The following is a 23,219-nucleotide window of genomic DNA, read 5'->3' on the forward strand; positions in this document are numbered from 1 at the left end:
CTCCCTGTAAATACTGTGAAAATTAAGCCCCAACTACTTGCTCTAATAATAGTACACTTCCCTGTGCCTCTAACCCCTTTTTTAAAATCCTTATTTTTAAAGATGGGCATCATGATTCTATAGAGGTCACCATCCTTTCTCCTGAACTCTCAAGGACCAAGTCCTATAATTTCCCTTGTTACTGCCCTTCAAAATCAGGAAGACATAAGGCATATCTAAAACACAGACTCTAGCACAGACCAGTCTCTCAAAGAGGCCACGTCTCCCAAAGCTGCTCCCTGTGGGAACAGAGAAACCTACTCTTAACTGTTTGTCGATGGACAGATATTTGTAACCCCTACTTGTCCTTCCTGCTTTTTTCTCCTAAGACTGCCATTTAGAAGTGACAGCTAAAGCACAGAACATAACCCCAATGCCATTTCTGTTATATTTAAACAGAAATTAGTTTGAGAACTGGCAGTCTGGCACTGTTAATTTGTCAGCATTTAAAAGTTTAAGGTGTCCTATAAAAGCCCTATTTTTTTTTTTTTACCTCCTCGCAAAAAAAAAACAAAAAAACAAAAACAAAAAAAAACCAGACATGACACTGTCCCTGTTTCTACCCTGACGATGGCCTGCGGCCCTTAGGAGGCGTCCGGTCAGCTCTGGCTGCTGTCCTGCCTGCTTTCATCTGCTTGCAATGGGCGCCTCGGGATGGACTTTACATGAATACAATGAGTTTGTACGAAACCTATGCAAAGTGTTTGATAGCATATTTTTTTATTTTCCCAACGTAACTGAAACAGTTGTATTAAATAAAAGTTTATTGTCTACTGTTTACACTCGTGTTGCTGCTATAAAGTACAATGATGTACACAGATTCCTAGCATGAATTACTCATTGTTCACCCCCACTGAACTACAGACATTGCTTGAGAATTATATCTTTGCTTTAGGGATTTAAAAAAAAAAAAAAAAACCACCCACGGAGGCACAAGATCTGAAAGCGTTCTCAAGTGACTTGGAACCCGAAGGCATTGCCAATACAGAAAAAACAGCGCCGACCCTGCTGTCACTGGGAAGGGCGGAGAGCGGAGAACAGGAACAGTAACTAAGAGCAGTTGTTTCTGGGGACAAGTCTGAAGCCCGATCTTGCCCATCTGGGCTAAGCGGCTGCTCTGAGAAGGGACAAATATAAGGGGAGAGACGGGGAGGGAGGGTGGGAACGTGGACGCCATGAGTTTAAAAAGTATAAAAAGTAATTAATTATATCTAAAATATAGATTAGATGTAAATGTTCCAGAACTCATGAAATAAGCCCCAAAATACTGAAAGGTGGCAATCTGAACTATGTTTATTTTTAAACAAGTGGGGGGAATACTGAGTGTTGCGAATGTTGTGTGCAAAACTGATCCACGTCACCATCACCGCCACACCTGAACGCGGCCAGGCGGGTACACTGGCTTCCAGCATCACAGGCAACACTGCATGTTTTCTAACGAGTAATGTAAACTTTAGTTTTAAGGCAGCTGGTACTCATGCTGCACACAGGCTTAGCTTGGTGCCCATTCCAGAAACGGGGCAGTTAGCACTTGAAAACAAACTGAGGGGAGAAAAGAGGAACCTGTGTCATTTGACGAACACAATGTGTCAAAATGTTTTCCCTTTCGCACTCACAGAAGTATTGGAAGATTTAGAAAAACAAAGCACCCATCCCGCCTACTTCAGCCTGTTCTTTAACAAATATTTCAAAATACTGATATATAATGGTGACTGCGAGCAGAATTCCAGTGCCGGAGCCGATGGCCCCGAGGAAGTCGGCCAACACCGACAGGGCGCCAATGCACAAGCCGCCGAACGCAGCTGCGGTGGGGATGTACCTAGAAGACAAAACAGGAGGCAGAGGGAACGGTGAAAAGGCAACAGGCAGTAATAGGCTGAAGTGTAGTTAATCCAACAGGCAGCAGCCTGGGGGTTGTCTGTAGTGACTTACCGAGAAACCAGTAAATAGCCAAAGCGATACATGATTTTGATGGCGGATTAGAATACTCAACTGAGAAACTATTAGCTCCCTCTTCTAGATAAAGAGTAAACTTCAAAATGATTTCTAAGTATCAAATTTATGTGACAAGATCTGGACGATCCTCTTCCAACAGTAACTAAACCTCGGCTGCATGTTAGAATCACCTGGAGAACTGTTAAGAATGGGACTGTATTTATGTATTTAAAATACTCCAGAAAGAGAAAAGACTGGGGGAGATGGTAAATGAAAAAAGAATGACAGAATGGTGACTACTGAAGCTGGAGAGACTTAAGTACGTGGGAGATTTATTATCCTGTTCTTTGCACTTTATGTTCCCAATAAAGTTTAAATAAAATAAGACCTTTCAACAAATGATTATGAGACAATTAAATATCCACATATAAAAGGAATCTGGAACCCTATCCCACACCAAACACAAAAACTGGCTCAAAGTGGATCACAGACTCAAAAAGTTATGAGCTGAGATGCCGAGGGGAAAACGAGTAAATCTTTGAGTGAGGCGATGCTTTGTTAGATACAACACCGAAAGCAGCGCGAAGCATCAAAGACAAAGCAGATACACTGAAGTTCATTAAAAACTGTGCATCAAAGGGCACTATCAAGAAAGTGAAAAGAAAACTCACAGAATGAGACAAAATATTTGCAAATAATACCTGACAAAGACACATCCAAAATATTTTTAAAATCTTACAACTCAGTCATAAAAAAAATTAAAAATGAGCAAAAGATCTGACTAGATATTTCTCCAAAGCCAAAAATGGTTGATAAACACAAAAAGATGCTCAACATGAGCAGAGAAAAACAAAACCACAATGAGAGATCACTTCATCCCTACCAGGTGGCTATAGACTAACAGCAAAAACTAGTTCTGGAGAGGATGTGCAGCCAGTGGACCCTCATCCGTGGCTGGTGGGAATGTGGAATGGTGTGGCCACCCTGCCAGACACTGGCAGTTTCTCAACACGTTAAACAGTTACGACATGACCCAGCAATTCCACTCCGAGTGAAATGAGAACATATGTCCCCAAACCTTATACAAGTATGTTCATAGTAGCATTATTCATGATGGCCAAAAAGCGGAAACAACCCTAATTTCCATCAACTGATGAACAAAATGTGGTCTACCCATAAAATGGAATGCTATTCACAAATAATGGGTGGCCCCTGAAAACACTATGCTAAGTAAAAGACGTTATTCACAAAAGATCACATATCACATGATTCCGTGTATATGAAATGTCCAGAAAAGGCACATCTACACATACAGAAGGTAAAAGTTGTTGTCTAGGGCAGAGGGGATGGGAGAGCTGGGTAGGAATGAGAACAACAGGTACGAGATTTCTTTCGGGTGATGAAAATGTTCTTAAAATGAGAGTGTAATAATGGCACACTCCGAATATACAAAAAAAAAAGAAAAAAGAAAAACTAAACGATATACCCCAAATGAGCATACTACATGGTGTATGAATTACACCTCAATTAGGCTGTTATCGAAAACAAAACTGATGCCTAGGACCCACTCAGGCCAAATAAAACTCCAGTCCTGGAGGTGAGGATCAGTATTCTTTCTGGGCTCCCAGGTGATTTCACGTACAGCCAGCTAATAGTGAGAACCTCCTATCTATAACATCTTAACACTTAGCAGTGAAGAGAACACACTTTCAATTAAAATAATCTCCATGTTATTTTGATGTAGAAAACAAATTCAGTTTAAGTTTTGGTCCTTTTGTGTGAAGTAGAAGAAAAATGCTTCAAATACGAACATAAATGAAGAATACTATCTGGCAATAAATGACTGAAAAACCGAGTCCATGTGTACATGTGTCCCCTCCCCCACCAAGGACCAAGTCCAATGACCTTACCTATTAAGCTCATGAACCATAGAGGTATCTCTGTGGCCCCTCATTACCATTTGCTGTTCTTTAAGCTGTTTAGCTACCTGCCAAGAGAAACACAAAATTTCTCACTGTTCTGTGTGAAGTGGTTTCCACACACTAACAAGCGAGATACAAGAACCCTGAAGTAAACACACCCCGTTAAACCTGAGGTGACTAGGCTACAATACTGCACGACCACCTTACACACTTTAAACTGGTGTTTCTCAGACTTTTATTTTCACATCCCTCAGGAAAAATTAAATACTAAGGAATAAGATTTTGTCAGGTAAGGTTGTGCATTGGAGGGTCACAAACCATTGTACAATCTATAAATGTTTCACTTCCAGGAACCAATTTTTAACCCCTGGTAGTGACATTATCTCGTTAAGAATGTATGAATTAAAGTTTAAATTACGAAAGTGATTAAGAGTGTATTGATTACCAATTTGATTATAAATTTATAAATTATTATTTTCAAAACCCCCAAATACTTACATCTTTAGCTGAGGAACCAGATACCTCTATCCACGTCTTAGAAAAGAATGCACATGACCCCAGCATGAAGATGATATAAACGACCACATGGACAGGATCCTCAAAGATGGCACCCATGGACTCAGGAGGAGACAGGTAGTAACACAGGCCTCCCACGGGGTAAGAGCGAGCAGGCCCTCCCCCACTGACGTCCTACAGAACAAGGAAAAAAAGGGTAAATGGCCAACCTAACTAGTCAAGCATACATTTTTATAACTTTTCAAACTCCTCTAAAATTATGAAAATGTTTTAAGCTCAAAGTACTTATAGCTAATGGCTCTATGTAACTTATAGATTTGCTTTTGTATCCAATATCTTTACTCCTTAGAAATTATATAGTGGGCACCACTTACATAAAGGTTTGAATATATTAACAGAAGAGTGATTTTTAAAAACCAACATTATAATACATCTATAAGGAGAATCTTCTCTTTCTAAAGATAGGAACATGATTACATTTATAGTCAAGGTCTGGCTACATTTAGAATATGACATTTTCTGAATTATATAAGAGTATGCAGCATATTAAGACCCTTACACATGATTCTTTCATTTCAAAGTATTCTATTAAGAACGCAATCAACTGAAATATTGACAGAAGTCTAATGACTCACTGCCAAAACTTATACTTGTTTGTATGTTATAATAGTCTTTTAATAAACATTAATAACGTGATTTTTATCCATGCAAATATTTTAAAAACTTTTCTAGTAACAGAAATGGGAACAGTATGTATTTGCTCATAACAGAGAAAAATTTTGGGATACAGGGTGTGTGAAAGCAATTTCAGGTTCAAATGATTAAAATACCTGATTTCCAAATTTAGAATTAAAATGATTTCTTTACTGTGCCCCTGGAAATACTATTTCCAAATCAAAAGACTGTTTACAGACAAATTCAATTTCCCAATAATTCTCTCATGAAAAAGAATCTTAGTCAAGATCACAATACACGCTATACAACCATTCGATGCATTTATTACTTTGAAATTATCATAAGAATTTATGCTGGACTATAAGCTCATGAGGGGAGAGAAAGATTCCTCTCATCATGGGTAATCGAATTTGTTACATGAATAAAAAAGGAAGCAGAACTACGTAATACATAGAAACAAACACAGGGTGGCAGCCAAAGTAAGGAGACAAATGAAAGAAGAGGACAAAACTCCAAAAAAAGAACTAAACAAAACAGAGGCAAGCAATCCACCAGATGCAGAGTTCAAAACACTCGTTATAAGGATGCTCAATTAACTTAGAAGAATAGATGATCCCAATGAGACCTTCAACAGAACTAGGAAACATAAGAAAGGAGGTAGAAAACAAAGAACTAATCAGAAATGAAGACTGCAAAGTAAATGAAGACGAACTAAAGTAAAAAATACACTGGGGGACTCGACAACAGATGAGGTGAAGCAGAGGATTGAATCAGCAATCTGGAAGATAAAGTAGCAGAAAACACCTAATCGAACAGCAACAAGAAAAAAAGAATCAAAAAAAAAAAAAATGAGGATAGTTTAAGGGACCTCTAGGATGTCAAGCACAACGTTCGCATCACAGGGGTATCAGAAAGAGGAGAGCGAGCAAGGGATTGAAAACCTATTTAAAGAAATAATGACTGAAAATTTCCCTAACCTGGCCAAGGAAATAGACATACAACCCCAGGAAGCTTAGAGAGTCCCAAACAAGATGACCACATCAAGACACGTCATTATTAAAATGTCAAAGGTGAAAGACAGAGAGAATCTTAAAAGCAACAACAGAAAAGCAGTTACCTACTGACAAGGGAGCTCCCATAAGACTGCCAGGTGATTTCACAACAGAAACTTGGCAGACCAGAAAGGACTGGTGCAAAATATTCAAAGTGATGAAAATCAAGAAACTATGGTCAAGATTACGCTACCCAGCAAGGCTATTGTTTAGAACTGAAAGAGGGATAAAGAGTTTCCCAGACAAGAAAAAATGAAGTTCGTCACCGCCAAACCAGTATTACAAGAAATGTTCAAGAGACTTCTCCAAGAAGAAGAAAAAAAATTTAAAATGTATCACAAAGTATTACAAAGAAAAAAATCCTCACTGACAAAGGCAAACACAAAATAAAAGCAGTGGATCAACCAACACTAAAGCTGGTACAAAGTTTAAAAGTCAAAAATGAGAAGATAATGTGTAATTACAACAGTAAATTAAGGAATACACATAAACACACACAAGAAGTAAAAAGTAATGACAAAAACATAAACATGAAAAAGGTGAGTAAAAATGATAGTGATTTTAGAATGTATACCGAACTTAAGTGACCATCACCTTAAAAAGACTGCTATAAACATAGCTTGGTATGTTTATACCAAACAGAACAACAAACCAAAAAATCTATAAGAGACATTACAAGACATAAAGAGAAAGAACTACAAAAACAATCAGAAAATTATAAAATGTCAGTAACTACATACCTATAAATAATTATATATAAATGCATTAAATGCTCAAACCCAAACAAGAATGAATAAATAAGATGTGGTACATATATACCATGGAATAGTACTCAACCATAAAAAAAAAAGAAAGAAAAAGAAATCTTACCATGTAACAAGGACAGACCAAGAGAGTATTATGCTAAGTGAAGTCAGTCAGAGAAAGAAAAATATCAGATGATTTCACTTATAGGTAGAATATAAAAAAACAAAATAAATGAACAAACAAAACAGAAACAAACTCACAGATACAGAGACCAAACTGACAGTTGCCAAATGGGAGGTGAGGTTGGAAAGCCGGGTGAAAAATGTGAAGGGATGAAGAAGTACAAATTGGCATTTACAAAACACTCACAGGGATGCAAAGTACAGCATAGGGAATATAGTCGATAACATTATAATAACTATATATGGAATCACAGAGCAATACTTATCAGGGGGATCACTTTGTAAGCTATATAAATGTCTAATCGCTATGCTGTACACCTGAAACTAATATATTATTAAATGTCAGCTGTAATTAAAAAAAAAATTTAATGTAGAAAAATGAAAAAGGAAAAGGAGTATTATAAAGGGCAAGCTATTTCCTCCAACTAACATTCACTGTCTTATCCCGTTTAACTTTTTAAAAAATGACCTTCAGTAAAAGCAGAAAGATACCAGTCACTATAATTTATAATGCAAAAGATAGCATATTAAAATAAATGCATAGACTAAGCACCATATTTTAGGAGAATGACTAAAAAACTATAATATTCTTTAGTGGAATGAAAATTCTAGAATTATGTACTCTGCAAAAGAACAAAGGATCTTAGCCTTTTTTAATTCTATAGTTTAAAGGGGGAAAAATACTCCTTAGAAGACAGAATTTAAATCAATCGAAATTCAATCCTACAATAACACTTCAATAACAATGTGACTGGACTGCTTTAGAAGCAGCTATGATGAGGAGGATCTATAAAAGGAAATCAGACTTTACTGGATTCTATTTCTAGCAACTCTGTTCTCTCTCTTCAGTCTAGTAATTACATACCTGTCTCCAGCCCAGTTAATCACAAACTATTATACTGTCATCCAGGCCATGAAATACAGGGGGGAACAGGAAAGGATGATTTCAGTATCTCATATATTATCAGCAAATAGCTTCTTTTAAAAAGCATTATTCTAGACAACAGAGGAATGAGATTACAAAACGGAATCATTTTCATGAGAGCAACCTGGATTTTAGCCTAGAAGATCATTCAAATGAGACGTGAAAATGCTTTCGGACAGTAAAACAAAAGTATTTGGTCAATCTTAGTTTTACAACACTTATCAATTCTTCCAAAAAAATTATAAACTCTGCTATAGGTAAGTGAATCTGAAAATGTTACCGCAACTGTTTCAATTATGGCTCAACCCTTTCAGTTAAAAATACAACCATAAAATGAAAATTACAATAAATTTAAACTTTCAGAATAAATAACAAAATACTCACCGCCCACTGTCCTAGTAAATTAACTAAAAAGTTGCCACTAAACCGAACAGATAGCATCTGGGAAATAACATAGAGGTTTGACACCAAGGCTGACTGAAGAATAATGGGAATGTTCGAGGTGTAGAAGAGCTTGATGGGATAGCTACTGTACTGTCCTCGATAGCGGGCCGACTTAATGGGCAAGTCAACGCGAAATCCCTAAAAAGTGAAAATTAACAGTAACGGGAACTGTACGTATCATGTAAAGAATACAACAAGCAAAAACAGTAACAGTAGGAGTAAGGAAAGATAATGTTAACAAAACTGTCCCTTCCATACAGAGACATACAAATAGAAATTCGTTCCTATTTCATTTTCCTTCTCTTTTTTTATTTGTACCTCGGAGCCTAAAGAATGGAATATCTGCTTGACTAAGTTTTAAAAACACTGACTTATCAGATACTAACATTTCAAATGGCATTCTTCTTAAGAGAAAAAAACAAAACAAAACAAAACGACAAAAAAAATGCATCCTACTTACTCCAGCAAAGAGTTTACTTACCTGGAAATATATAACAACTGCAAACACAAAAACAGTAGCAATGAGGTTCATGAGATTGGGTAAGTTCTGACGATAGAACGCCTCCCTTAAAGCTCGGACTTTGTCGGTCCTGGTGGCCAGTAAATGAAAGAGGGCTATGACTGCACCCTCAAACTCGGTACCTGATAAACCAAGGGAGAATTAACGATAGACTTATCATCCAAAACTGTCCCAAAGGTCAAAACAACTAACCTTGAAACAAACCCCAGTAAATAGCAGAAGACATGAATCAAAATAATTCATCAAGGTTTACTTTCTGATATAGCCATGTGTGAAGCCTCTAATAATATTTAGATCGCTGAGGAGAAAAAATGTATCTTTTTTAGCATAAAATGGAAGTTTTCTCAAGAGACTATTCTTGATGAAAACAGCCAAAGCAGAATAAACCAAAGCAAATATTTAGTTCACTCTGCTTTGTCTCTCCTTCACTTTAGGGAAGAGAGAACTGGGAGTGGGGGAGGAGCAGCAGCAGCAAAGCAGAATAAAGAGGTCAGATTAAAAAGATACACGTTACTTTATCGAGGTTGCCCTTGAGTTTGTTTTACCCAGAACATTAACAAACCATCTTGCTATTTTATTAAGGCTGGGCTCAGTTTAGATGTTAACCGATTAAGGGGAAAGACAGAATGAAATATTTCAAAATTTAGGTGCTATTACTAAGCCGAGTAGAATAGCAGTAAAAGTTATCAGTGCTCTCTAATGATACAAAAAAATATAATTTTTTCATCTGAAAGATCTTAACCCACTACCTTTTGAGCCCCGTAGGAATGCTGAAATCGGTCAAAGACTCCTGCAGCAATGGCGTAAGCAGCTAGTTTTAAAAATGTTTGCAACCCCTGAAATTTTAAACGAGCGGAGGCTAACATTCAGATTTTACTCTTTTCGAAGTAATATTTCACACTCCACAAATCCCCGCTCGTTAACTCTGGCTGTTCACTGGGACGGCAAACCGGGCCGTCTCGGGCACGTACTGCTCCGTTACGTGTCACTTTCCAGCACACATCCAGCAACACTCGTGCAGTCACAGTCACTGTGCGATGTACCTCGGCCAGTGTTAATAGTAGTGGGACTAAAGGCCTTCCAGACAATGGTTTCACAGATGTTGGTGGCAATAAAGAGGGAAATACCAGACCCCAGGCCGTAACCCTTCTGTAGCAGCTCATCTAACAGCAGCACAATCAAACCAGCAACAAACAACTGTGGGGAAAGAAATGCAAGTAAGCGGAAGCAAGAAAAAACTCAAGAAAGGGGAAGACAGCACCACTGACTACTTTCAAAGTTTGGGCACTTGTAACATTCAAACCTGACTGTTGTAGTTATCGCTAGAATGACTCTGCATCTTTTAACCTGCTTTAGTTTAGTGAGAAGCCAATTCTGAGCATCAGAGGATTGGGAATATTGCTATCCTATACACAGCAGACATTTCGACTTTCAAAACAGACTTATACACCAGCTGAAGTTTCCCTTACAATGTTAAATAAGGCTTATTGGAAAACACACTAGAACAAAAATGTTCAGTTGCAGAATTTATGACAGCAAGAAATGGAACATACCCCAAATACCTCCAAGTAAGTGAAGGTCAAATGAATTATGGTATAATAGTAAGAGGCGCCTGCAGCCACAAAAGGAAAAGTATGTAAACTATGTTGGTATATTTTAAAAGTATTATATATAATACTGCATGTTTTATAGATGTATGTGATACTTATGGAATAAGTTAAAAAGTGGAGCACAAATTAATATGTACACAGATTATAAAAATGTAAAAATGCATTTTCTATACATAATGACAAAGACTAGAGGTAAATTTGAAGACAGTTAAGAGTTCACCAGGTTAAGCTCAAAATTTTTTTAAAAACGAAAGCATTCTAACTTGGTTTGATGTGAAAATGAAAATTCTTAATCTTCCTCTCAGAGAAGACTTTTCCATAAAAGCATCAATTAAAAATAAGCCCTAGCCTTCCTTGCAAGCAACTCCTGGTCATGACTACTTCCCCTGTGCCTCAGCGACCTAGGGAAAGGAAATAGCTCTCCACCCACTCTACCTCACACCTGCCCCCACGTTAAAAACACCCCCCGCCGGGAGCTAGGAAATGCCACTTCCGGTCTCCTCCCAGGTCGGCCAGCGTTAAGCACCACAGCCCCACCCCCCGCCCCTCCCCACCCCCGCCCCCATAACTTACTCGGTTTCCCAGACATCCCATTAGAAAAGAGGACAAATAAGCTACAGTACACTACTTTCTGCATGCCAGCTCATACAGGGTTTCTTTCCCTTAACTGTCATTTCAATACTTGTACAGAGCCTAACTTGTCTATTAGTCTTTCAATTGATTTTCAATGGACTGAAAAAAGGGTACCATTCTCAAGACTTCTAAGCAAGCTCATGAATCCTTTACTGTTTGAAAACCAAGTCTGACATTTTGACAAGATAAAAGAGAAGTTAATACTTACTACTGAGATTTTATTTTGACCACGATTAAATAATAAGTAAATAAATAAGTACTCCCAGTCATACAGAAACACAAGCCCATACAGGGAATAACAGCTGTCCACAAACTATCAGCAAACCAAAAATTATTATCATGGGCTTCTGACTAAATGACTGATTAAATGACCCACCCAGAATCACCAGGGCAACTCCGAATCAACTGTAATTCTCCAAACCACGTGTTCAGACCAATGTCCATCAGACTATACAGAGATTTGTGTATTGCTGTGAAAATCAAACTCATCCTTTTCCTAACTGGAGAAAGGAATTATAGCAAAACCTAAATGAGAAGTGGTTTCTATAATTAAAGAAATAAGATAAAAGATGGTAAAAAGCATGCATGCCTATTAGAATAATGAGACACCAGGAAGTAATAGCATCTCACTGATTACAACGGTGATCAGAAATGACTGCTAACTGCACGCTCTTGCAGAATGTACAGTATACTAACTCCCTAAGGTAGGTACAAAAATAACAAACGTATACTTCAACCCTGCACATGCATGTGAGTGCAAACACACGACTTAGTTTGACAAATCAAAACTTACCTTCACTATTTGTCATGTACACTGATAGTTTCAATTCTTTTTTTTATTTTATTTTAATCAAGACCCACTACTTAGATTTCAAAACTCACTAGTTGAAAGACACTGACCATGTGAATGAAAGAAGAATAATTAAAGTGAGAAATACCTTACGTAATAACATGTAAACCATTTTTAAAATCTATGTTTCTGGGTAAAAACACACTGATTCAATTATCTTCAGAGTATTCACAAATTATCAATGTTAACAATGCATTAAAAAGATCCAAATGCTAGATGTCCAGTGTTTAGTTTAAGCAAACTTCTTTTCAAATGCCAATAAATGTTATATAATAAGTACAATCCATTCTTGTTAACTTCTCTAAATTATTTTTAAGGACTGTACAGTACAGAAATATCTACCCAACTTTACACACTTTAAGATACTTAGTCGATGGGTAATTACGAAGGCCTTTAAAAATTCCATTAATAAGTATCCATTTTTAAAAAACCATAGAATACGTGTATCGGCATTTATATGTATTTCACTGACCTGAAGATATTTCTAATGCTGTTATTTTGCGTACCACTGGGAAAGAAAAATATATTGCCAATTAAGCTATGACACAACGTATTACAAAGAAATTTTCTACTGAGAAAAAAGGTTATTTTAGACTTAGATATCGATGTGTATCGTCTAGCTTGCTTTCTGTGCCTTGTGTACACACAGTAACTTTTCATTTCAAAAACAAATCACGGAAGATTTTTAGAAGACATTTTAAACAGCACCAAAAGCCAAATACATGTTATGTCAACAATGCACATAACCAGTTGATGTAACGCCGATCTAAACAGCTATGACCAGCTGACACACATAGGCAGGCACTGACGACTACCACGACTGCCACCTGGCTGACAGCTACTGAACAACAGGATCGACTGTAAGAAAACATCCTGATGGAGACATCAAAGTGTGAAAAATGTGCATCTTAGAATCAATGCAATACAGCTGAGCCATCATTCTTTATATTACACAGCTATGAGACTTTTAGAAATAAATTTTAAATTTTCACAGCAACACAATTTATACACGTCACCTCAATAATCAAGATATTATAGTTAAATAAAATAATTCAAAAGTTAAGTGACTATATCAATCGCCTAAAGAATTGTTAGAAAAAAGGGATCAGTTTTGTTATCTGTATACGAAAAACAGAACTCCTTACCTGAATAATGATAAGGAGACAGATGCCAGCACCCATTTCGGCAGGGTCCCCATACATGCCCGTCATGACGTACACAATGGCTTGCCCGATGGTAATGATCATACCAAATACTGACAAAAATTGGGGGAAAGGAGCACATGCTTACAACCAAAAACGTAAAAGACTACAGAAAAACATTTTTACCACAAATTTCCCAAATTTGGATAAGCTTTTTAATTGTATTAATGCTCACGTTTTTGGGCTCCATTGAACAAAGCTCTGTCTTTGGGTGTATCTCCAACTTCAATGATTTTGGCGCCAGCTAACAACTGCATAATCAAACCCGATGTTACAATTGGGGAGATACCCAATTCCATTAAAGTTCCTGTAAAAGAAGAGGAAAGAAGTCAATAACCTTTACCAAACACAATGCAGATTACTTTAGAAGTGTCCCAGCCCTTAATTAGATCTATTAAAACACACACTTAAAGGTTAACAAGCAAATTTTCATTCCTTAAACATTAATTGCTAAAAAAAAAAAAAAAGAGAGAGAGAGAGAAACCTCTCATTTATTAACACGACCTTGGAAGAATGCATAAAATAAAAGTTACCATAAATATTGTCATGATGTAAATTTCTAAATTCTAAACTTGAAATGTTAAAAAAAAATCCTTTAAATATTCCAAGGTTTTAGTCCAAATCATTATTTTTAAAACTTTCACTAAACATTTTATTTAAATGTTTAAAATTTAAATTTACATACCAAGGCTAATTAAAAAATACGTCAAAATATTGGTGACTCTTCCATTGCGAAATCTAAAATTGCATAGGAAGTCATCTAAAACAATGTTGTAGAATATTTACTGGCATGAAAAATGTTCTTGCCATTGCTCATAGAGGGAAAAAAATAGAAAACAGAAAAATATGGAAAAAAATAGAAAACCCATAAAGGGTTTTCTAGACAGTGCTAATCACTTCATTCTCTGTCATACCTCTATATCTTCACATATTTCTATAATTACAATAAATACATGGTTTTGCAATTATTTAAATGTTGGTCTCTTCTCCAGGCAATGAGTTTCTTTAATGAGCTGCCACATTTCAGATCTATTTGATTTCAGCACTGGTATGGAGGCACAATAAAGAATGCATACCTCTGTTGGATGCAAGAATAACTCTCATCCAGTAGAAAGGATCTGCAGAATCAGATGACATGATTCCAAATAGTGGTATCTATATTACATAAAACATTTTATAATAATGCTTTAAAGTTTGAAATTATTTTGTAATGTATTCACTTAATGTTCGTAATACGTAATTTTAAAAAACCACTAATTCTCAGGTTTTTTAGCAAAACAAGGACACCTTAAAGGTAAAGTTCTTTAATGAAACTAAAAACAACTGAAATCATTACTCATAATATTTGAGTAGTAAACATTCCTATCAATATGGAGATTTCTTGCACAACAATGTGAATATAATTCACAATACTGAACTGTACACTTAAAAACGGTTAAGATGGTAAATTTTATGTATTTTACCATGATTAAAGAAAATACTACCAACAAATTACAATACATACCTACATAGTAACAGAATTTTGCAAAGCTATGGTTACTAATAACAATATATACAGTGGAATATTGTGCAGCCACTAAAAATGTGAAGACTGTAACAGCATGAGAAGTGCTGGTGTTGGAATATTAACTATGAATCAGTGGTTCTCAATCTAGGGCAATTCTGCACCTCCCGGGGAATATCTGAAGACATTTTCGGTTGTCACAACTTGAGGGAAGATGCTCCTGGCATCTAGAGGGTAGAGGTGAGGGATGCTGCTGAACATCCTACAGTGCACGGGACAGCCCTCCGAACAAAGACTTCCCCGGCCTGAAATCTACTGCCGTTGTTAGGAAACCCTGGTACAAAAGGAAGGGCACAAAATTGTGTATGTAAAGAAAAGTTCAACACTGTAAAAATATGTATAGAAAGTAACAAGGTATAAATATTTTTTAATATCCTAAACAGTGATATCTACAGGTGATGAGATTATAGTTGGCTTTTTCTTCTTTATTCTTTGTAGTATTTATCAAATTTTCTATAATGAGCACATATTACTTTTGAATGAGGAGGAATAAAAACCTTAACTTTGAATAATTCCTATTTTAAGACCCATGTTTAGGGCACAGCACTGGGCCATACCCACTGTCCCACCTGGTGGGAATCAGACACAAAGAAAAAGAAATTTACACTTTCAAAAACTTTCTCTTTATGAAGCTGATCGTTTTTTTTTTTTTTTTTTTTTTTTCCAAGTTCTAAAAGATGCTGCCAGCAACTTTAAACAATCCATCTGGTCAATCTAAACCTTTGGGCATCTGTGTTCATTAGCTGAAGAGCAAAACTGATGAGTCAAGAAGCATGGATATGCAGATACTCTCCCGCTAATGTGAGGGATGGAGAGGAAGAAAGTTATTGTAAAAAAGTCAAATGATGCTATAGGATAGTCCATATTACAATATTCCTCAAATGGGAACTAGGTCAATCAGTCAAATTATTTTCCTTCATTGCATCTGATAAAGACAGGCATTATCTCTGCAGTTAGATGCCATGTGGGATACTGAGCGAGAAAAAGTCAGCCGACCTCCCCTAAGTAGTAATGTATTCCCTCCTCTCCTGTAGTCAACAGAATTATTAAACTCGGTTTCTAATTTTTATTCCTGTCAGTAAATTCCATAGCTACAGGATCATGCACAATAGTTAGATGGCAACAGGAGCCATTTCCTGTGACTCTGTCACAGCTGCAGAGTCTCGGACTTTGCATTATATCACAAATAATAATCAACTTCAATTTGACAAACACAGTATAGTACTTCAGAGCAACAATAATTTCATGCTTTAACGGAAACCCTGAAGCAACCAGATGGGCAAAGAGAAAATTAGCATGAGGGATTTCCAAAGGCAGCGGGGACTGACAACCAAGCAAGGTATTTCTTGGTTAAGATGGCAAGTTGTAATTAAGTTAGAGAATTCCTCCCCCTCATACACAAGAAAATACCTTTTTAACATGTAAAACAGAAAAAGTCAACGAGAATTTATGAATCTAAGAAAAGTGAAACAAAAATCCATGAGGAAGCCAAAGAAGAAAAGGAAGGATAAACTGAAAGCGCCGGTGGTCACGGGGGGAGGGGGCGACTGAGGACCAGAGACTCGGCACGAAGCTGCTCTGCCCAGCTCAAAGGGAAGGCGACGGGGCATCGGTAAGCCCAATGCACCTCAGGTCCGGCCTGGAGGTGAGCGGGCTGCAGACACCGCTATCTGTCTGCCTCCTCTGGCCGGGAGGGGGAAGAAACAGCAGATGAGAAGAAATTATGACAGGAGTGGGCCATGGGGCCCTCTCAAGGGACTGGCTGTCACAGGCCTACGAAGTCAGCAAGGGAACAAAGCCCTCCCCAGCCCCCACGGGGCACGGAAAGAAAATCAAAGACGAGCAAGCAAGCAAAGTCCCAGCGGCATTTACTGCACTTATGTCACCTTCTACCATTCCCTGGAGCTAAAGAAAACGGGGTAAACCCAGAGGCGCCAAGCCCTTACACTGGCTGGAAGGGGGAAATACACCTGCTCGAGGTTCAGCGGACAGAGACTCAACATACCACCTGCACTGGGCCGAACTGCCAAAGCAGAAGACAAAGATGCACAGCTTGGCAACTATGTAAACATATTATGAAGGAAAAAACCATAAAATGCATAAATTTACTACATGAAAGTCATGAGAAATTCCATACTTAAAATGCTAGCCCTTTACAGAAAAATGCTTGCTGACTCCTGGATTAGAAAATTCACTATTGTCAAGATAGTGATTCTCTCAAAATTGATCTATAAATTCAAAGTAATACAAATCATAATCCTAGCAGTCTTCCTTATAGAAATTGAAAAGCGGATTCTAAAATCTACATGGAAACATGAAGACCTAGACTTCTGAAAAAGAACAAAGCTGGAGGGCTAGTATGATCTGATTATAGAACTTAGTATAAAGCTGCAGTAAACCAAACAATGTAGTTTACCATAACGACAGACATACAGACCAATGGAACAGAAGAGAGCACAGAAATAGATCCATCCTTATAGGGTTACTTGATTTTCAATAAGGATGACAAGGTAAGAATAGCCTTTTCAACAACTGACTATCCATGCAGAAAAAAAGTGAACCCCAAAGGTACCTCATGCCATACACAAAAATTAAAGTGGAATAGATCATAGACCAAAACATACAAGCTAAAACGAGAAAATATTTAGAAGAACACAGGAGAAAATCTTCTTGACCTTAGAATAGGGAAACATTTCTTAGGAAACGAACCATGAGCCATCAAAGAAAAAGATAATCTGAACTTCATCAAAATTAAAAACTTCTGCTCTTCTGAAGATATTAAGAACATGAAAAGGCAAGCCAGAGACTTGGAGGATTCATAACACATCTATCTGACAAAGGACTGTACACAGAAAATATTAAAATTGCATGTAATTCCATAATGGACAATAATCCAATTTTTTGAAATGGGCAAAAGATTTGCGAAGACACTTTACAAAAGATAAACAAGTACCCAACAGATACCTTAAAAAGTTCCTCAATACCTTTTACCGGGGCAATGCACATTAAAACCACACCCACTGGAGTGATTGATATTAAAGTTTTCGACAATCAAGAGCAGGAAAGGAGGCCTAGCGGCTGGAACCCCTATACGTAGCTGGTGGCAATATAAAACTGGACGACTGGTTGGAAAAGTTTGACGGTTTCTTATAAAGTTGAACATACGTTTACCATACAACCCAACAATTCTACTCTTAGGTCTTCACATACGAATTGAAAACAAATATTCACAGAAAGACTGTGAATGAATGTTCACAGCAACTTTGCTGTGGCTAGAATTTGGAAACAGCCCAAATGTCCAACAAGTGACCAGAGGAACAAACTGTGATGTAGACATACAGTAAACACAAGTCAGAAATCAAAAGGCACGACTCTCGAAAAGCTGAGGACAAAGTAACACTGTATGATTCCATTGATATCGAACTCCAGAAAAGATGAATCAAACTACAGGAACAGAAAGCAGATCAGTGACTGTCTAGGACTGGAGGTGAGGGGAGGATTTACTGAGACAGGTTACAGGGAACTTTCTGGAGTGACAGAAATGTTCTATATACACTGAGGTAGGAGGTACGTGGGTGTGTAAGGTTGTCAAAACTTTTCAAAATGTACACTTAAAAATGAGTGTATTTTACCATACATAAAATAAAGCTGATTTTTTTTTTTTAATGGAGGGGAGGGGGGTTTCCCAGATGTTAAAAGTAGATGACAGGGATACTAATTAAGCTTTTTTCTTTGCACTCTTCTCTATTTTCAAAAAGTTCCCTCTCCATGACCACCTAAATCAATTAAAATTAAGTACAATAAAATAATAATCGAATTGTTTCTCTTCAAAAAAAATGTATTTGGCTTTTCCCCAAATTATAAACTTAATCTGTTTTATTGCTTAATAGTTTTTAAAAACTTCCTTATATGTATTTCAATAGCTTTTCAAAATCCTCAAAAAACTTTCACCTAAATTATCTCATCTAATCCTTACAACAACCCTGTAACATGGAGAGCTCACATTTTACCCTCATTTTAGGAACTTAATCTCTGCAAAAAAAATTTTAAGGCATTACTGAATTTCATTAATTTATAAAAACTATATTCTTGGGGTTCAAGAATTTGGCTTTAGGAAATTTTAAATTAATACATGTTATTTATGACATGATAATAGGCAAACAAAATGAAAAGATTTGCAATATCTATGTCATCAATAAATTTCAAAATCTAAAGGAATCAATGGGTCAAGATGATTAACTGAAAACCAAGAAGAGAATGTTCAAACCCACTAGTAAACCAAAAGAAATACCATTTTCACTATCAACTCATTAAAAAAAATGATGCTCAAAATAATTCAGCATGTTTATTATTTTAAAATAAACTGCTCAAATTCTAACCAACCAAAACCTTAGAACAAAAGTACAGACATGTATTTAATATTACAATTACGTACCTGACAACATACTAAGAAAATGAAGAGGGTTATAGCAGTCCATAGTACCTTCTCTCTAAACTGGATCTTATGACAAAATATAAAGAATGGTCAATCAAAGCCAAGAAAGAGCACATATAAAGCAAAAATCCATATTAGAACATAGCCAGCATTCCCCATCATGGCATACTCCTATTCCCCTTAAAATACTCTCACATGGTTAGCAGCAGCCAAAGCAAACTAACTGCTGAACGAACTTCTCGCAAACTTAACTTTCTTACACTTTTCAAGAATAAAGTAATTTAAATACAGGTAGTCCTCAAACACTGTCCTGTATTAACTGAAACTGAAAAGGATACAATGGAAGAAAGAACCCATAGGTACACACTTCAGTTAACCACAGTGTTGTGCAAAGCTAGGACTGCATGTAATACATATGACTGCTTCAGAGACTATGAAAAGCTGGAGTTTCTTGGGATGACTGACATGTAACCAGAACATCTATTTTTATAACCTCAAAGCTATAAAAAATAAATATACTTCTAAATAAAACAGTGAGTTCGACAAGTTTTACTTATTTCTTTCTATGTCCCTATACCTGCTTCATGAGAAATCTAAATTACAGTAAAAGAAGAATGTCTGGGAATTGGGTAGTTTGGGATTAAGAATATTTCTGGAATTTAAATATCTTAGCTCTAAAAGTGCACAATGATGGACAATTTAATGCAGTCACAATATATTCTAAATGCATTTCTATGATTTTTCTTTGTATTGCATGAACCGAAAAAGGGAGGCATCTACTTGCCCAGATGCAATCCATTTATGTGAAATAGCTGTACTCATCAAAACTGACCCAGCAGATAGGGTCATTCACAGTGCAGTGGACCACATCATCAGCAGGCACCGTGCCCACCCTGCACTAGAGTAGTTAGAAAGATCACCATAGACAGGAAAACACTATTATCTGACCTAACACACAGGCGCAAGAAACGGTTGGTTTTGTAATGTCAGAACTTAAAGAACAGTTATTTTTAAAACCACGAGATAACCTATCTAGATTTAAACAGGTCTATACTAATTTTAGCCACTTTGTGTCTCCTGTGAGGAGGAGGAACAGGTAATATTTTCCAATTACAACCAGAACAGAGTTGGGGAAAGTAATATTGCTGCTTTAGCAGAATAAGTCCTTTAGGTACCCTCTATACTACTAAAAAATACTACTAAAATATTATACTTACTTTTCTTTCAGGTTTCTGAATTTCTGGTAATACTGCACAGAAAGGTTTGATAACTTCCAAAAATTTGACTGTTAAAAAAAAAAAAAGAATAAATGTCTCCATTACAAATTTTTTTAAAAGAGATCTTTTTACAGAATCAAATACAAATGTTCTCTAACTTTTAATGGCAAATCCATCCCATCCCGACCCTCAAAATTAATTATAATGCTCTCCATTTCAAATATAGAAGAGAAATAATTCGAGAGACAAAAGAATCCAAAAGGTTTAAAGACTCAGTAAACAACAAGTAATACAAGTATCCTTTAAACATGATTTTGCTTCCTCATGCTGTATCCAACCCAACCCTTTTACACATAAGAAAAGGAATGTCAATGAGTAGCACATCAAAAGAGAGCAAATGCAGCCTACTATGGTACTCACAACACAATGCATTCAAGAAGAAAACAGGATATCAGAGGAGGAATAGAGGAAGGAGGAAAGTACAAGAAATGGGTTGAAACTGCAGAAATGACTTTAAACTGAAAGATGCTGCAATGAGTTTGTAGAATCATGGAATCGCCTTTATAGATGACTTTTACTTCATTTCACTAAGTCACTCATTGCTTGGTCGCTTTCCCACGTAGTGATCTCAAAGTGCCTGCTTACACGCAATAATCAGCCCAGGGAATGACAATTACATTTCATTAGACAGTAATGTTTGCCCAGATTACTCTTATAATACATGAAAGTAAAATAAGCCAAGGTTCTTTAAGGATAGACACCATCTTCTGGCATGACTAAAGTCAAATTCTGCCAAAGAACTGGAGGATGACGATAATAATCTCTCAAACTTCAGTCTTTGACAGCGTCTGCCAATGTATAGAAACACAAGAGGCCACAAATAGCTATTGGTTATGATCATATACCCCTACAGACACTGGATTCTGTATACTAATATCATAAAATTGTTTTAACTGACAAGTAATTACACTTTCTCAGTCAGCCAAAAGTCAACTACACTACCTTTTCATAAAACCTTTCAAAATGATAGCACTTGCTGGCGTTTGACAGAACTCAGACGTTTTCACTGGCAGATGTTTGTGACCCAAGTATCACTTTAGACCATTTGGAAAGTAAATATGAATTATGAAAGTGTTCACTTCTAATGCAAAACAGATAGCAATCACATCAGGAAACTTTCTAGAATCCCTTTACCCCTTTTCCTTCCCACTTCAATCCAAGCCATCCTCCCAGATTCCTTGGCATTTTACCATCACCTCTGTTGGAGTGCATTCATGTTCAGGCAATGCTTTTGTCTGCTACATGTCTACTCCTGCGTTGCGGATTTTTACCTATTATACTGTAAATTCAAGACCAGTGCCTCCTCTACTTCCTTTCTAGTTTCCCCCAAAAGTCCACTAGCTGGCCAATGGGTGCACAGCTTCAGCGTGCAGTTACCCATTCATCCCATAAACATCTAAAGAGCTGCGTAGGTATGTATGCGAATATATGTGGTGTTGAGTTTAGGAAAGGACCTTCAAAAGATCCCCATAACACAAGGCCTCGTCCTTAAGGCGCATACGACCTTACACAGTGAGTTTTCAGGAAACGCTAGAGAATGAAATTTTTAAGGAAAACGGTATGCTACCAATTGTACTCCGTTCCTCCCCTAAAATACATGCCATGCATCACTTTTCCAAAAATTAAACAAGTCATGGAGCTTTATTCATCACAACTAACATGCCACGGAAGGGCGATTTGGGTATAAAAATATGAGCTTCTAAAACTCCATGAAAAATGCAAAGGGCTTTAGGTTCCCTAACTCCCCGCCCCCAAAACCAATGGCCTTCTGGCGCCGTCCTCCGCTCCTCGCCACCTCCAGAGCGCCAACGCCGGGCCTCCAGGACCGGGTCCGAGCAGCCGGCCCAGGCAAGGCCTCACACAGCCGGAGGAGCCTCGGCGGAGGCCTCCGACTCGCGACCTCCGCAGCGGCCCGCGCGCCGGGCGACCCGCAGCGGCGCCCGCTGCACCGCCCGCTGCACCGCCCGCAGCCCGGCGGGCCCGCGTGCCCGCCGAGAGCCCCGCTCCAGACGCCACCCTGACAGCCCGGCTGCGCCGCCACTACTCACTACCCATGGCGGCGGCTGGGGCGGCCCGGCGGGGTGCAGCGGCCTCGGCGCTGTCTTCGCTGGGGTCCCGCTGCTCAGGCCTCGGAGCCCGCTACAGACGCGGTCCGGCCAGCCGCGCGCAGGCTCCTCCCCGGATCACGTGGCCCCGCCCCCTGACAAGGCCCCGGCCGTTGGCTGCCTGCGCAGCGGACGTCCGCCGCGTTGCCATGGCCACGGCCGACGCTCACGTCCGTGAGCTCCCACCTTGCTGGGGCGTTCGGAGCCTCTCCTAGGCCAGCGTGGCCGGGGCCTTCCCTCTCTGAGCACGTGTCCGAACTTAGGGTCAAGAAGTGGCGGTCTCCTTGACAACCACTTTTGGCCCAGGACCCCAGGAGCCGGCCGGGGTTTCCATACCCCAGGCATGGGGCTGACCCTCCTGGAGAGCCAGGTGAACCAGACAGCTTTTTATTTTGCTTCCATCTTATGGGAACCTATTGGATGTTTTTTAGAATCTGTGATTCTTTATAGTTCATAGCTTATGAACTCTCCATCGTCTACATATGATTCTTTAGCTTTTCTAAAATACAGAGATAAGGATTTTGTCTCCTGGACTAGTCTCTTTCTATCCCTTTTTCGACAGCGTGGTGTAAGTAAAGAATACGTC

The 23,219-nt window shown here is 38.0% G+C and overlaps 1 protein-coding gene across 1 annotated transcript; it reads right to left on the minus strand.

Moving 5' to 3' along the window:
• Window positions 1-785: 785 nt before the first annotated feature.
• Window positions 786-22,713, minus strand: SEC61A2 (SEC61 translocon subunit alpha 2). Its single transcript, XM_016134440.2, has 12 exons — window positions 22,577-22,713; window positions 20,469-20,536; window positions 19,252-19,317; window positions 14,329-14,407; window positions 13,428-13,559; window positions 13,196-13,305; window positions 10,001-10,154; window positions 8,919-9,079; window positions 8,378-8,575; window positions 4,395-4,586; window positions 3,885-3,961; window positions 786-1,858 (listed from the first exon to the last, which is right to left on the minus strand). Exons 1-12 carry the CDS (start codon window positions 22,581-22,583, stop codon window positions 1,672-1,674), a joined length of 1,431 nt encoding a protein of 476 aa, XP_015989926.1. The 5' UTR covers window positions 22,584-22,713; the 3' UTR covers window positions 786-1,671.
• Window positions 22,714-23,219: the final 506 nt, after the last annotated feature.

The sequence above is a fragment of the Rousettus aegyptiacus genome, unplaced genomic scaffold (genome assembly GCF_014176215.1).
Source record: "Rousettus aegyptiacus isolate mRouAeg1 unplaced genomic scaffold, mRouAeg1.p scaffold_m13_p_10, whole genome shotgun sequence".
NCBI lineage: Eukaryota > Metazoa > Chordata > Mammalia > Chiroptera > Pteropodidae > Rousettus > Rousettus aegyptiacus.

Excerpts from the sequence above, each read along its gene's own strand:
- SEC61A2 (XM_016134440.2), bottom strand. Across the intron at positions 14,408-19,251 it reads TTTTCTTAGTATGTTGTCAG|ATACCACTATTTGGAATCAT; the intron begins GTACGTAATTGT and ends TATGTAATATAG. Across the intron at positions 1,859-3,884 it reads ATGGTTCATGAGCTTAATAG|GTACATCCCCACCGCAGCTG; the intron begins GTAAGGTCATTG and ends TTTGTCTTCTAG.